The following is a 14641-nucleotide window of genomic DNA, read 5'->3' on the forward strand; positions in this document are numbered from 1 at the left end:
AGAAACACATGATCTACTATCTGGCCTTGGATAGTATTGCCTGCACAGTATCACAGCAGCAAGCATGAACACATGGCGATGCACTGGATGGGCTATGACTTTGATTGAGAATCTCACAGGCAGTGTGACAAAGAGATGCCATTATCAGCTGGAGCGGCATAGCATTTTTTATTTGGATTATTAGATAAGTTAAAATGGCAAATTGTGCTGAATGCTTTGCTTCATTGTGGCTCCTTAGAATTCTGTGCATTCATTACAACCAATCATCTAAAAGGATTGGCCTAATTGAAATGTTTATACAAATGAAGGAGTAGAGCTCAGTATCTATTGTAAGAAAAAAAAAGTATTTGAAAAAAAGAAGAAGTGTATTTCACTATTGGGTTGCATCAGTAAATTGAAATTGACTGAATACTTCATCATAACCAAATGTATTCAATCATCTTGAAGGATTGGCAGCAAAAAAACAAAATAAAGCCATTTCTTCACACAGAGGTGCAACAATAATTTGATCATGTCACGTTTAGTTCTTTCATGGCATGTGTGGCCTGGGGCAACTCTTGAAATCTATTCATCTGCTTCAACTGTTACAGTGTTACTACAGCTTCACAATGGTGTTACAATAGTGTAACAGTGTATCCCCACCTACATTGACACATTCAAGGTGCACGTGTTGTACTCGAATTAGGGCTTTGATTGGATTGCAAGGGCAGGCAGGGCAGGGCACACACAGTTGAATGATGTAAATATTGATGCAAGGAATGGATACATTTCTTTGTGTATGCACTAGGTGGTGCACTGTGAAAGTCGGCAAGTTAGGTTTGATCATTAGTAACAGAATCTGGTTGCTCAGTAGCGCCTCTTGCTCTCGCCTAGCGGCAATACCCATCAGTTACTGTGTTATTACAGCCCTCATGACCACAATGAGCCAATAGGCTTTGGGAGGCAGAGTTCTCCCTGTGGCCGCCATTAAAGAAAGGAATCCATGAATTCAAATGGAAACCAGCAGGAACAGAGACCGAAATAATGGTTAAAATTACCGCAAAAATATAGGCATATGCCAATTTTCGATTGGTTTTTAAGGATGTTATTCGTTTTTACATCGATTTTGATGGTGATGGAGGAGTAGAGGGACGTTTTTAGCAAAGACCGTTTTAAGCTAAGGGGGAGGGGGAGAGTTGCTTATTTACTCTCCTTTTCTTTTTGTTTTAAAGTATTTTTCGCTCCCTTTAATTTGTTTACTTCATGTGTATTTGAGAGGTCGACAGAGAGGTTGCGAAGACGATATTTTAACTGCTTTTATTTTTGGGCGGATAATAGCTTTCGAAGGGTTGTTGAATTACATACTCCAGCCGATTGGTAAAAATAATTTTCGTTGATTAGCTTATACATCTTGCAAAATACTAGTGGAAATCGGTATTTATTTTCCCCGGAACTGCAATGATGGAATGTTCGATCTCGCTGTGAAAGGATGAGTTCTTGTTTTGTACCAAACGGGGCCAGCTTGGAGGATTGCCATTCCAATCTATTTTGTCTGGTAAGAGATTTAAAACTAAAGGAAAAGCAGCCATTTTTAACTAGCTGAAGAGAGCAAAAACGGTAGCCACAGCAGTGAGAAAACAGTCGTAGGGCCCTTCGTGCACTGCAATTCAAACATCATTCACCAAGGCAATGGTTATTTGCATACTGAGAAGTTGTGCACGATTAAGAAATAATAAGGTTATCTATCACTTGCAGCTGCATGCATGTGTTTGCCATCATAAATGTTCAGTTTGATCATATTAAATACATTCCAGCCCTGAGAGTTTTAGGAAATAACTGTGCAACTAATGTAATGTGTGTAGATAAACATCTTAGCCAGCTAGATATAACTAGCAACACTGAATACCATGCATGATGCATGTTTTGCCTCTTCTAGTTGTTTGCTTGGTTGAAGTAACGTTATGCTTTTTATCGAATGCATTGTGCAGCATGTTTACGTGACCTACAAATAAACCCAATCAGTTTGCTAGCCTGCTAACTAGCTTGCAATGTCGTTCATTTGCACAAATAGCAAGTTAACTAAATGACAAATACATTTACATTCAGTCATGGAATGCAAAGTAAAGGCTTGTGAACATTGGCCTCTAATTTCAACTCCCATGTTCAATGAATTAATCATGTTGTTCTTGTCAGTGGGCCGGTGTAGTTGTTCAGATACATTGCTTGCTACATTGTTTTCTTTAAAGTAGCCAATGAAGAGCTTCGTTACTGAAACAGCGTATCCTATTCGCTGGCTTACATATACAGTACTTTCCCTTTGAAGTTGTCGGGTTTGCTTGCCAATCATTTGTTGTTTACACTCTTGGCTCGCGCATACTTAACGGAGGCACGGGCTGAAATATTAATAAACAAGAATGTATTCTTGGCTATTGTTAGTGCATGATAGACTTTAGGACTCACTTCCTCTCTGGCAAGTTGTCAAGTTGAATACATTGTTCATGACAGATTAATGCATTTCACAGTATTGCTAGAGTTGTTGTGTGTATTTATTTTGCTGTTGTAGTTCTCATAGTGCTGATTGATACCGTTGCCAGTCAGTCGTAAAACAATTGAATTATATAGCTATCATAAACGCATACAACCAACAGTACCTAATATATTTAGGTTATAGCCTACTATTACGACTGAAGGAAAAAGCTCACATGTCCACTCTTGTCCCTGACACTACTACTACTCTAGAGGCTTCTCAGTAGTGCACTATCTATAGGTTTGTATCAATGCATTGCATTTTTTTTGTACAATATGCACTGCATGACATATGCTAACAATTCCCCACCATGAAGGTTAAATTAATAAATAATGATACACTTTGGACATTGATAGACATGAACTGTCCTTTTCCAAAGCATTTGACAGTAGAGCTGAATGAACAGGAGAAGCTACGAGGCTAGTAGTGAATTACTGGCTGCTGTATTGCAATAGCAGGGAGACATTTTACTGCATACTGAGACTAAGCATGATACCAGTGCTTCTGTTCACAGTCCTGTATGACTTGCACACTAACCAGACTTAGTGGTTTTACGCTAAAAGAATGCAGTGGACAGTGGCACTTTTACCATGACTTTAAACAGTTCCCAGGAGTCTTATAACAATGTTTTATATACGATTCCTGTTTGTATTTGAAGTTAAACGGATTTTGGTAAAGTTTGAAGATTAGTTATTTTGCTTTAAAAAAAAGTAACATCACAACTGCCCTCACAACTAGTGTCTCCTGGCAGTCTTAAGTTCTCAACCTTGTGTAGAAGATAGTCATTTTAGCGGGCATCAAACTCCCGGGCTGGGCAGGATTAGAACAAAAACCACAGCAGCGACACATGCTGTGCAGAAGGAAAGGCTGGGCGAGACAAGAGAGTAGACCAAGTGGATTTGCATTTCTCTCCAGTTCTCTAAGATGCAAACAGACACTTGTTAACTAGTTTCATGGGTTGCCACAGGAGGGTGAGGCCTTGACGGAGAGTTTCTTGTAGTGGTGGTGGGGTGTCTATCCGTCTGCTCAGGATTGATTTGAGCAACTTCACCTGTTGCCTGTCTCTGGGAGGGAGAATGTCAGGAAGTGAAAGTTAAAGGAAAGGGGGATACCTAGTCAGTTGTACATACCTAGTCAGTTGTACATACCTAGTCAGTTGTACATACCTAGTCAGTTGTACATGTCTAGTCAGTTGTACATGCCTAGTCAGTTGTACATGCCTAGTCAGTTGTACATACCTAGTCAGTTGTACATACCTAGTCAGTTGTACATACCTAGTCAGTTGTACATACCTAGTCAGTTGTACATACCTAGTCAGTTGTACATGCCTAGTCAGTTGTACATGCCTAGTCAGTTGTACATACCTAGTCAGTTGTACATGCCTAGTCAGTTGTACATGCCTAGTCAGTTGTACATACCTAGTCAGTTGTACATACCTAGTCAGTTGTACATACCTAGTCAGTTGTACATGCCTAGTCAGTTGTACATGCCTAGTCAGTTGTACATGCCTAGTCAGTTGTACATACCTAGTCAGTTGTACATACCTAGTCAGTTGTACATGCCTAGTCAGTTGAATGCTTTCAACTGAAATGTGTCTTCTGCATTTAACCTCTGAATCAGAGAGGTGTGGGGGGCTGCCTTAATCCACATCCACGTCATCGGCACCCAGGGAACAGTGGGTTAACTGCCTTGCTCAGGGGCAGAACAACAGATTTTTACCTTGTCAGCTCAGAGATTCGATCCAGCAACCTTTCGGTTGCAACCTACCCGCCAGGCTACCTGCCGCCCCAAAGCAAGGGAAGGATAGGCAGCTGTTGGCACTAAGTGTACTCCACAATGGGACCTGGAGCTCTGAGCTGTGAGAGGGAAGGTAAGCAGAGCTGAGCAGCTGATGAAAGGAGGGGTCGTAACCCTCAAATCCCAGGCCGATTTAACGTCAACTTCCTGAGTCTGTCAAATGGCTTTGCCCTCAGATTCCCCTATCGCCGCTATGGGGGTTTGGCTTGCCATCTGAAAAGGGAAACTTAACTTCACCCTGGTTCTTTTAGTGGGGTACACTTTGCATATACAGTTCCCCACATACCTGAGCATAATACTAACAGTCAGTTAGCCGTGCCATTAGTCATTTTGAAGGAAACACACGGGTTTCCCTGACACTCACTCATTCATCCTGCATACAGACTGTAACTCAGATGTACTGAAAATATGGATTGATTGATTGACAGCAGAAGGCACACAGAACCTTGACGGTGCAATCTACCTCTTGAAGATTGACACTTAGTGTTTGCAGAGAATAGCCTAGTTTACGTATCGAAAGCTTCAACTTGATCTTTGACATGGAAAACAACCAAGCCAATAGCCTCACATTGACAAAAAATCAGAGCTGTCATCAGAAGACTGGATTGTGCGATGAAAATACATTTCTGTAGAAGAATAAGTGAGATGTATGCAGGCAAACTGTCCAAGCATGGCCCGTTTCAGAAACAGTCCGTTTCTATAAGTGCGGACGATCTGGTTTCACACTTCTGTTTTTTTCCCATCCCCTTTCTTTCTGTGCAGCACAGATGTTTCTCTGCAAGATGCAGGTGTCAGGTAGTTCCTCACACCACTGTGTCTGCCAGAGAGAGGACTTGATGGAGGGAGTTAGTGAAACATATACTGCAGCAGTAGTACTATACTGTGGAAGGAAAACGCTATAGGCTATAGGCCTATATGATAATTGAACATTGGTGTGTGAATAGGGTCTTGTCTGGAACAGCGTTTGAATGCCCTTGAGCAAGATTCCTGACGTGAGATATTTCCTATGATGTTGCTTGATTAATTGATAATACGTGATAACATGGCAGTTATGTAAGAGGCTGGGAGTTGGTGTGTCTGTCCATCATAATAAATCTTGGTATTGAAAAGCAAATTTAGGGGCACGTGGGATAGAGTAATGTTGAGGAAGGTCATTTTTTGTTTTGGCCATGTGTGGAATATATTTGTAGTCATCTTGTGATTTTTTGTTGTTGTTGAGATTGTGCCACAAACTCAACAGCCTATGAGCTTTCAATAATTGGTATCTCTCAATTTATGTATACTGAACACAAATATAAATGCACCATGCAACAATTTCAAAGATTTTACTGAGTTACAGTTCATAAAGTGTCACGTTCTGACCTTAGTTCCTTTGTTATGTCTTTGTTTTAGTATGGTCAGGGCGTGAGTTGGGTGGGTTGTCTATGTTCCTTTTTCTATAATTTGGGATTTCTGTGTTCGGCCTAGTATGGTTCTCAATCAGAGGCAGCTGTCAATCGTTGTCCCTGATTGAGAATCATACTTAGGCAGCCTGGTTTCACTTTTGAGCTGTGGGCGTTTGTCTTCCGTGTCAGTGCCTGTTGCCACACGGGACTGTTTCATTTATTCACGTTTATTGTTTTGTTCCAGTGTTCTGCTGTGTTTTGATTAAACATTATGGACACTTACCACGCTGCGCATTGGTCCTCCGATCCTTCTCGCTACTCCTCCTCAGAAGAGGAGGACGAGATCCGTTACAATAACTGGGTAGGGGTACAGCCATAGGCCCACCCACTTGGCAGCCAGGCCCACCCACTGGGGAGCCAAGCCCAACCAATCAGAATGTGTTTATTACAGACTTTATTACAGACAGAAATACTCCTGTTCAGTGTAGCTAAAGTTGCTCATCATATTTGGTATATGAGACTAGCAATTTTTTGCTGAGATAATTTTAGCATTAGGATTTCAGTAGCGTTCTGTGGCCAGTGTATGGCCTTCCTTGCTGTCATGTTAGAATGGATAACTAAAACCTGACTCCAGATGACAACACATCTCCCAGCTTATCCGTGACTAGGCTAAAGACTAGCTATAACACAACCAGGCTTTTATTACTCAGTCATACACATAGCTTTTAAATTGATTTCATTTTACCCTCAAAATGTAATAAATCGTCTACTTCTAACAAAGTGACAGTTGGTCGACTGGAACATATTGCCTAGCAGCGCAAAACAACCTGCCTAAAAAAATCAGTAGGTCCAGTTTTAAATAATCTGGTAAACTGTCTGCCGTGCTGCGAGGATAGATAGGAGAGCCAGCTCCATCAAGAGTAGTACTGCAAGGCAACAGGTTGCGGGGATAGTGTTGGCTTTTGCAGTGTGTAAGTGTATGACATGGGCACAGAGTGTAAGCCTAAAACACTGGAAGGCATGATGTATTCAGCAGTGTAAGTGTTAGTGGTGTGTTAGTGGTGTGGGAGACAGTGTATGGCGTCAGTGTAGGACATGAGCACAGGGATCGCTGGTTGGTTGTATGTACGTAGGGCTGTCTGATGAGTGGCAGCCAGCCGGCACGGCTAAGCAGGCTGCAGTAGCAGTGGAGCGTAATGTTCCTGCTTTAACATAACGCTGTGGTACCCTGTGCTGCTGCTGCCTGTGATTTATGACCTATGAGTTTCTCTGTGTTGTGTTTTCACTCTCTATAAAAGCCAAACAGCATTGGTTATTAGAGAGCAGTGGGCACACTCCCCAAAGCACTCATCATTAAAAAAGATGAAGTTGGTCAGAGAACCCATTTACATGCATTAGGGAGTTTTATCGAGCTTTGAACACGTTGTTCATGTTGTTTTTCTGGAGATTGTGCGCATTTTAGCTTCAGGTGCTTTCAGTCGGAACAAAAACAAACATGCTTTTTTTGTGTGTGCTGCTTCGTTCTCCAGCCGTGTTTCTGTCTGTTTATATTGCAGCCTTTTCTATCACCATCTGTCTGTCTGTTGTCTCAATCCTCCTCTATCTTCCTTTATCTCTCTCTCTTTCCTCCCTCTCTCCTCCCTCTAGATCTCTCTTTCTCCTCCCTCTCTCTCTTCTCCCTGCCCCTATCGTTGTCTCTTTCTCCTGACTTTCTGTTTTCCCTCTCTCTCCTCCCTTTATATCTCTGTCTCTCTCCTCTCTCTTTCTCTCTCTCTCCTCTCTCTGTTTTTCTCTTCCTGTGGCTGTCTTCCTTTGTGTCTCCTTGTCATAAGTGTTCCTGCTGAGGAGGCAGATGCTCCATAAAGGAGAATTAATGCTTGCTCTTTAGTACTCACAAGAACTGGCTTGGTGCTGAGTACTGGTGAATGTAGCAGAAATTGAGACTCTCTCTCCCTCCTTCCCCTCAGGCGGACTTGACGGGGATCAAATGGAAGCGGTACGTGTGGCAAGGCCCCACCTCGGCACCCATCCTCTTCCCGGTGACCGAGGAGGACCCCATCCTGTGCAGCTTCAGCCGCTGCATCAAAGCGGACGTGCTGAGTGTGTGGCGACGGAGCCAGAGGCCCGGACGTAGGGAGCTCTGGCTCTTCTGGTGGGGGGACGACCCCAACTTTGCCAAGCTGATCCATCACGAACTTACAGGTGAGGCTAGAGGGAGTGGGCGCACACACACACACACACACACACGCTAGCTTGGCTATAATACTTGCCATGGTCCTGTGTAATGGCTTTGGCCTATTAACAGAAAAATACAGTCCAAGCCAGAGCCCTCTCAGACCAGGAGTTTCACTCCTTTTTCCATGCTGCTTCCACGTTTCAGATTGCCTTAGCTGGTCACGAGATAAATGAAGGATTCATTTGTCTTTCGATGCACCTTTTCACATATTCACCAAAGATTATAGACGTATAGACATTTGAAGGTCTTGAAGAATAATCTGGCCTTAATGGCAATGTTCTTTTATAATCTCCCCCTGGCACAGTCAGAAGAGGGCTGGCCACCCCTCAGAGCCTGGTTCCTCTCTAGGTTTCTTCCTAGGTTCCTGGCTTTCTAGGGAGTTTTTCCTAGCCACTGTGCTTCTACATCTGCATTGCTTGCTGTTTGGGGTTTTAGGCTGAGTTTCTGTATAGCACTTTGTGACATCTGCTGATGTAAAAGGGCTTTATAAAATATTGAATAATTGATAGAGCTGGTTAAATGAGTGATCATTGTAAAATATAATGAAAAGGGCTTGTTACATCTGTTTGAAAAGACCTCATAGAGCACGCCCTAGCTTTGTGATGATGGTAGTAGTGATCTGGTTGTATAATGTGAAATATTGCATGGTTCAGGACATGGGTTGATTGATGCTGGAAGCTCTGGGGATATTCATTTCCTGTAAATGAGAGCTTAGAAGGCGTTAGAGTTGGTGTAACCAGATAGTTAGTTTCCCCCCTCATCCCCTAAATGACAAGCAGCCAGCCTGGCAGAGAACAGCCTTCCTTCCACCTGCACGTCAATTCTCACTGTTTGGCACAAACGGTCACTGCAATCACAGTTTTGTTTTGTGTTAACACACATTGCGGCATCTAAGCACCTTCCGCCCTCCGGCACACAATAAAGCAGCGCCTTGCACCTTGTGTCGCCAAGGCTGAACAAGAAAGCCTATCCCATCTTCCCATTTAAAAAGGAGGATAGAAATGGAGCTCCCTCCTCCTCACATGACTTCTGTGAAAAATAGAATATGCAGGAGCAATGATGCAGAAATGAGCCTAGCACATCATGGTGGACTGCATCATGGAGGTCTGACCATTTTTTTCTGCAGCAGCAGTGGAGGATGGACAGAGACGTACTTTAATCATACTCTCTTGCCGGGGAGATTGAACTCCTCTCTCTCACTCACTCACTCACTCACTCACTCACTCACTCACTCACTCACTCACTCACTCACTCACTCACTCACTCACTCACTCACTCTACACAATGCGGGAGAACAGAGGAGCCTCACTGGACTGACCTCATGGCAGCCAGACCCTACCTCTCTCCTCTCTATGTATCTATCTGTCTGGTGAGAGGGTGTGCTGTGAGCCCTGAGAACACACAGAGGTCATGACCCCTACCTCACCAGCCGGAGTTGTGAACCTGTGTTTCCCTCTGTGGATCACACCGACTCGCCTCTCTTCTCAGAGCCTGCAAAGTGCCTGTCCTACTGTGTGTGTCCTTGTGTGTGTGATGTATGTGTGTGTGTAGACATTGCTGGGATGGGCTGAGACTGGCTCAGTCGTGATGATTCACAACCTGATGCATTGAAGCCTCTCATGGACTTGCTGGCAGTGAAGGTGTGAAGCGAAACACAAAAGCTAGCAACAACGTGTGTGTTTTGGTGGTGGTGATCAGACTGGCCGACACATCACCAGTAATCTTGCTCTTTTTCTTCCATGCTAGTGGCTGATGGGTTTGTCCTTTTCCTCATCTGTCCTTTTCCTCATCCTTTTCCAAATGAAATTTGAATATCCCTGGAAATATTAAGCACTTTTTTGTTTGTCATTTTTTTTATTCCCCCCATTGCAATGTTGGTGGTAAACATGACAATCAGCTATTTTCTTTCAGTGGAAATGGCGGCGGCTTATTTTACCCTTCCACGCTCATTAGATTAGCTGCTTGGCTATGGAAGTATTACTATTTTGAGCATGTGCCATTTCTGTATAAATCAGTGGGCCAGTAATCCTTTCAAATCAAATAAAAACACATTTTATTTGTCACATGCGCGGAATACAACCTTACCATGAAATGTTTACTTACAAGCCCTTAACCAACAATTTCTCCCCAGAGAGTGAGAGAGAAGGAGAACGAGAGGGGGGCTAGAACATTAGAAAATGTGGAACAAGTCAAGGGGTCTGAATACTTTCCAAATGCACTGTATATATTGTGAATTGGCCATAAGTTTGAAAAAAGCTGAGCTGTGATTTTTAGGCAATTTCGCCCAACAGTAATGTTGACAATTAATCACCATTCAAGGAGCGCTGAGAGGAGGGGGGGCGAGGAGGGGGGATCCCCATCCCCTCTCCCTCCTTCCCTTCACCCCTCCCTCCCTCCGGATGTTTACTCATGTTGCTATCATGGAACCATACACACTATCAACCCCTCTGTATTACTCTGTCTCTACACAAAGCCCTTGCTTTGTCTAATCTGAGCTTGCAATGAAGAGGTTAAAAGCGAAACGAAAGAGTTGTTTGTTCTGCAGAGCAGAATCTCTTATTAGCCCAGCCATCTCCACTGTGCTCCTGGGTAGCACACCCATTCATTCATTACTGCATGTTGGGTCAGATCTCTGGAGGAGGAGGAGGAAAGTACACTTGTCATACTGTGCCCCCTCTGCTGTTTCATGGACGGACAATACATTGTTTTGGATTTTTGTCAGGAATGAGAGGAAGGGGATGTGCTTCATTTAGCTTCTCTCTGAAGGGTTTTATTTTAGTATGGATGTGTGTGGTGCTAACAATCTGCTGGCATAGCTCTGCTCTTGTTACTTTTTGTTGGCTCTGCCAAAAGTCTTTGGACATGTCCAGGCCTGCCCATTCTTTACTATTCAGAACAGCTCTGGTGTGCACCTCTCAGGGCAGCGCCAAGCTCCAAATGGCATATTTCAGTACCCTGGAGGGGCAGAGCAAGTCAAAGTTGTAACTTTTGTCTGCATGTCAGGTCTTTGTTTTTCTTCCTTGCCCTGACCCCTGTGAAGATTGCTACCATTCAGATTGAACGAGGCGTCTGGTGAAAAGAGATCCATCTCTCAGATCTGTGGGAAAGACAAAAACATTGAATGCAGATAATGTTCCGTCAGCTCCGTCTGGTGCAAAACACACTAAACAGAAAATAACTATCCATCACCCATAGTGGGAAAACAGGCTGCCTAAGTATGGTTCTCAATCAGAGACAACGATTGGCAGCTGCCTCTGATTGGGAACAATACCAGGCCAAACACCTAGAAATATAACACACAGAACAAAACATAGAATAACACGGTGCCCTGACCAAACTAAAATAGAGACAAAAAAGGAACTAAGGTCAGGACGTGACACACCATTACTCTACAGTGTTGAAAATAGTTAAATAAAGGAAAACCTTTGAATGAGTAGGTGTGTCCAAACTTTTGACTGGTACTGTATATCACCATGTACTGTTGATTCCTATAATTTGTAACCTACAACGTTTGTTTGGTCACGGTAATTTCTGTTAATATTTTCAGTATATTATTATTGTCACGGGGCTTGAGGTCGCCAAACTGATCATCATTACGCACATCTATCAGCATCATTACACGCACCAGTGCTTCATCGTACTCACCTGGACTCTATCACGTCTTTGATTGCCTCCCCGTGTCTGCAGTGATGTTGTTTTGTTTCTCTTGTCCATCACCCTGTACTTGCTTGCTTCTCCCAGGGTATGTCGTCTCAAGACCATTACAGAATGCAGACACCACAATCGGAAGCATCAAGGAGTTTTTTTAAATTTGATTTATTTTTTGGTGACGTCGGGTCCGGGTGCCACTGCCGTAGCAACTGGCGATGCCTCAGCTGGCTCGAGAGGCTCTCAAGCCTCGGTTGGCTCGTCAGGCTCCAACGCCTCACCCGGCTCGTCAGGCTCCCATGACTCAGCCGGCCCGTCAGGCTTGCCCAGGTCGGATGCCAAGTGGTGTCCCTAGATGGCGGGGTACTGTCAAGTTTGCTTCCGCTTCTCCTTTCTGGTGCTCGAAGTCGCTAGGCTGCTCATCATTATGCACACCTGTCACCATCGTTACGCGCACCAGCACTTCATCGGACTCACCTGGACTCCATCACGTATTTGATTGCCTCCCCTATAGCTGTCATTTCCTCAGTTTCATCCCGGTGTCTGCATTGATGTTGTTTTGTTTCTCTTGTCCAGATGCTATATATAAATGTATATTTATTATTAAATCATCACCCTGTACTTGCTTCCGGTCTCCAAGCGTCTGTCGTCTTAAGACCGTTACAATTATTCCCTTTACCGTTCTCATTGCAAAAAGTGTGTCCAATTCGACAGAGTGCACAACCTATGCAACAAGTATGAGAAACACGTTTTTTTCATTCCATTAACGAGTTTTGTCAATTCATTTTAGTCAGTCTTTGGTTTGGAGCACTCCTGTCAATGTTGAGTAAGGACGCGCACCTGATTACGCTTTGAATTAGGCCTATAGGCTACCTTGCCTGCGTACAAATGTAGGCATAATAAGGTGACCATTTGGGATCTGATAGTATTTCTGATTGGCTTAATGCACCACCACCAATAAGCTGTGGAGCTTCTCAAAGTAATGTTTTCTTCACCTCAAATAGCAAGCAAACACAGTTTGTTTATACAGCCATTGACAAAATAGTTTCTCAATATATTTAAACATCTTTCCAGTGCTCTCCCTTTCGATAACCACTCAGCGTGAAAGGGAAAAGGGCATGCTCTGATCCAGTGGAAACGTCATAAAATAGGCCTTCCTGATTACTTCTTATAAGAGCTTGACTTGCACTGAAATTGGTTCCGGTACTCATTTTGGGTGCTGGTACTGTTTATATTTAGTTGCAGGAGCTCCACAATACTTTTGAGCTAATATTCTATAAGAGGAACAGGAGCTCAAGCAGTAGAATATTTGAGGTGTCGGTACTCAGCTCCGGTGAGCTCCTGCCCAAGTTAAGCACTGCTTCTTATCCCTTGTGCAAATAGCCTACAGCTGTGTCTGTCCCAAGCTCCCTGGTGTGGGAAACTGAGGGCCCAGAATATTTTATTCAATCTCGCTAGTTAGCTAGTGCAAGCTTCTGGCCTGACCCAAGTTAACCTCTTTGGGCTAGGTGGCAGTATTTTGATGTCTGGATTACAGGCGTGCCCAAAGTAAACTTCCTGTTACTGAGGCCCAGAAAAGCTAGGATATGCATACAATTAGATTTGGATAGAAAACACTCTAAAGTTTCTAAAACGGTTAAAATCATGTCTGTGAGTATAACAGAACTGATATGACAGGCGAAAACCCGAGGACAAACCATCCAGAAAAAAAAATTCAGCCCACCATTGATTCCCATGGCTGTCATTTTTAATATGAAGGGAAAATCTCCCAGATTGCAGTTCCTAGGGCTTCCACTAGATGTCAACACTCCTTAGAAAGAGTTTCAGGCTTGTTTTTGGAAAAATGAGCTAGAATTTGTAGTTTTTCTAAGTGGCTCCCATTTTGGCAGTAGTGTTTGTTACGCGTACTGGCGAATGCGCGTACTTTGTTGTTTATCTCCGGTAATGACAATAACGATTCTCCGTCTTCATTTTTATAATTTATTTACGTATTAGGGTATCTCAGGTTTGATCATAAACATAGTTTGACTTGTTTGGAGAAGTTTAGTTTAGTTTGAAGGAGGGAAACCGGTGGATTATTGAAAGAAGCACGCCAGGTAAACTGAGTTTTTGGGGATTTAAAGAAGGACTTTATCGAACAAAACAACCATTTGTGATGTAGCTGGGACCTTTTGGGGTGCCAACAGAAGAAGATCTTCAAAGGTAAGTGATTTATTTTATCGCTATTTCTGACTTTTGTGGCGCTTCTGCCTGGTTGGATTTTTTTTTAATGCTTTTGTGTGCTGGGCGCTGTCCTCAGATAATCGCATGGTATGCTTTCGCCGTAAAGCTTTTTTGAAATCTGACACAGTGGCTGAATTAACAAGAAGTTAAGCTTTTAACTGCCGTATAACTGACGTATGACTTGTATTTTTATGAATGAGAAATAGTCATATTTAAGTCATTTGAATTTCGTGCTCTGCAATATCACCGGAAGTTGTCGAAATGGGATGCAAGAAGTTAGGTTGTTTCAAGTTCGTTGCAGGCAGACCATGCGTAGCCAATGTGATTCTAAGATATTTATTTTTATCTGGATATTTTCTACCTGCAGGCTGCAAAGTTTTTATTTGTTGGCTTTATGTAGGCTAATTTTACATAGTTGGCAATGGCAATATAATTTACTTTTTAGTTATGTTTAATTTTCATTTGAATTTTACCCCTTTTTCTCCCCAATTTCGTGGTATCCAATTGTTAGAAGTTATTATCTTGTCTCATCGCTACAAAGCCTGGGCCCGAACCCAGAGTCTCTGGTGGCACAGCTAGCAGTAGGCACTGCACTGTGGTGCAGTGCCCTAGACCACTGCGCCACCTGGGAGGCCCAGATTTGGATAGAATTTTGATTAACCACATGACAACGATTTTGAGATCTGAAGACGTCTTTATAAATTAAATTAAACTGTTCCATGAAAATGTGCATATGAAAACCATAACTGCCGCACAGATTGGTAGAATTTGTATGAACATGGGCATTCCATGTGAGAAAGGTTGCCGACTTGTGTAGCCTATTACCAGCAACTTTGGCATCATTTT

General features: G+C 43.1%; 1 protein-coding gene across 2 annotated transcripts in view; it reads left to right on the forward strand.

Moving 5' to 3' along the window:
* The first annotated feature begins 922 nt into the window (after positions 1–922).
* LOC110534883 (mediator of RNA polymerase II transcription subunit 13-like) overlaps positions 923–14641 on the forward strand; it is a 141153-nt gene continuing 127434 nt past the window's right edge. For both annotated transcript variants that reach the window (XM_036990067.1, XM_036990068.1), the window contains exons 1-2: positions 923–1534; positions 7656–7890. In XM_036990067.1, coding sequence (XP_036845962.1) covers positions 1469–1534; positions 7656–7890 — 301 coding nt within the window. In that variant the 5' untranslated portion in view covers positions 923–1468. The remainder of the gene's footprint in view (positions 1535–7655; positions 7891–14641) is intronic.

This window comes from Oncorhynchus mykiss, chromosome 10 (genome assembly GCF_013265735.2).
Source record: "Oncorhynchus mykiss isolate Arlee chromosome 10, USDA_OmykA_1.1, whole genome shotgun sequence".
Lineage (NCBI taxonomy): Eukaryota > Metazoa > Chordata > Actinopteri > Salmoniformes > Salmonidae > Oncorhynchus > Oncorhynchus mykiss.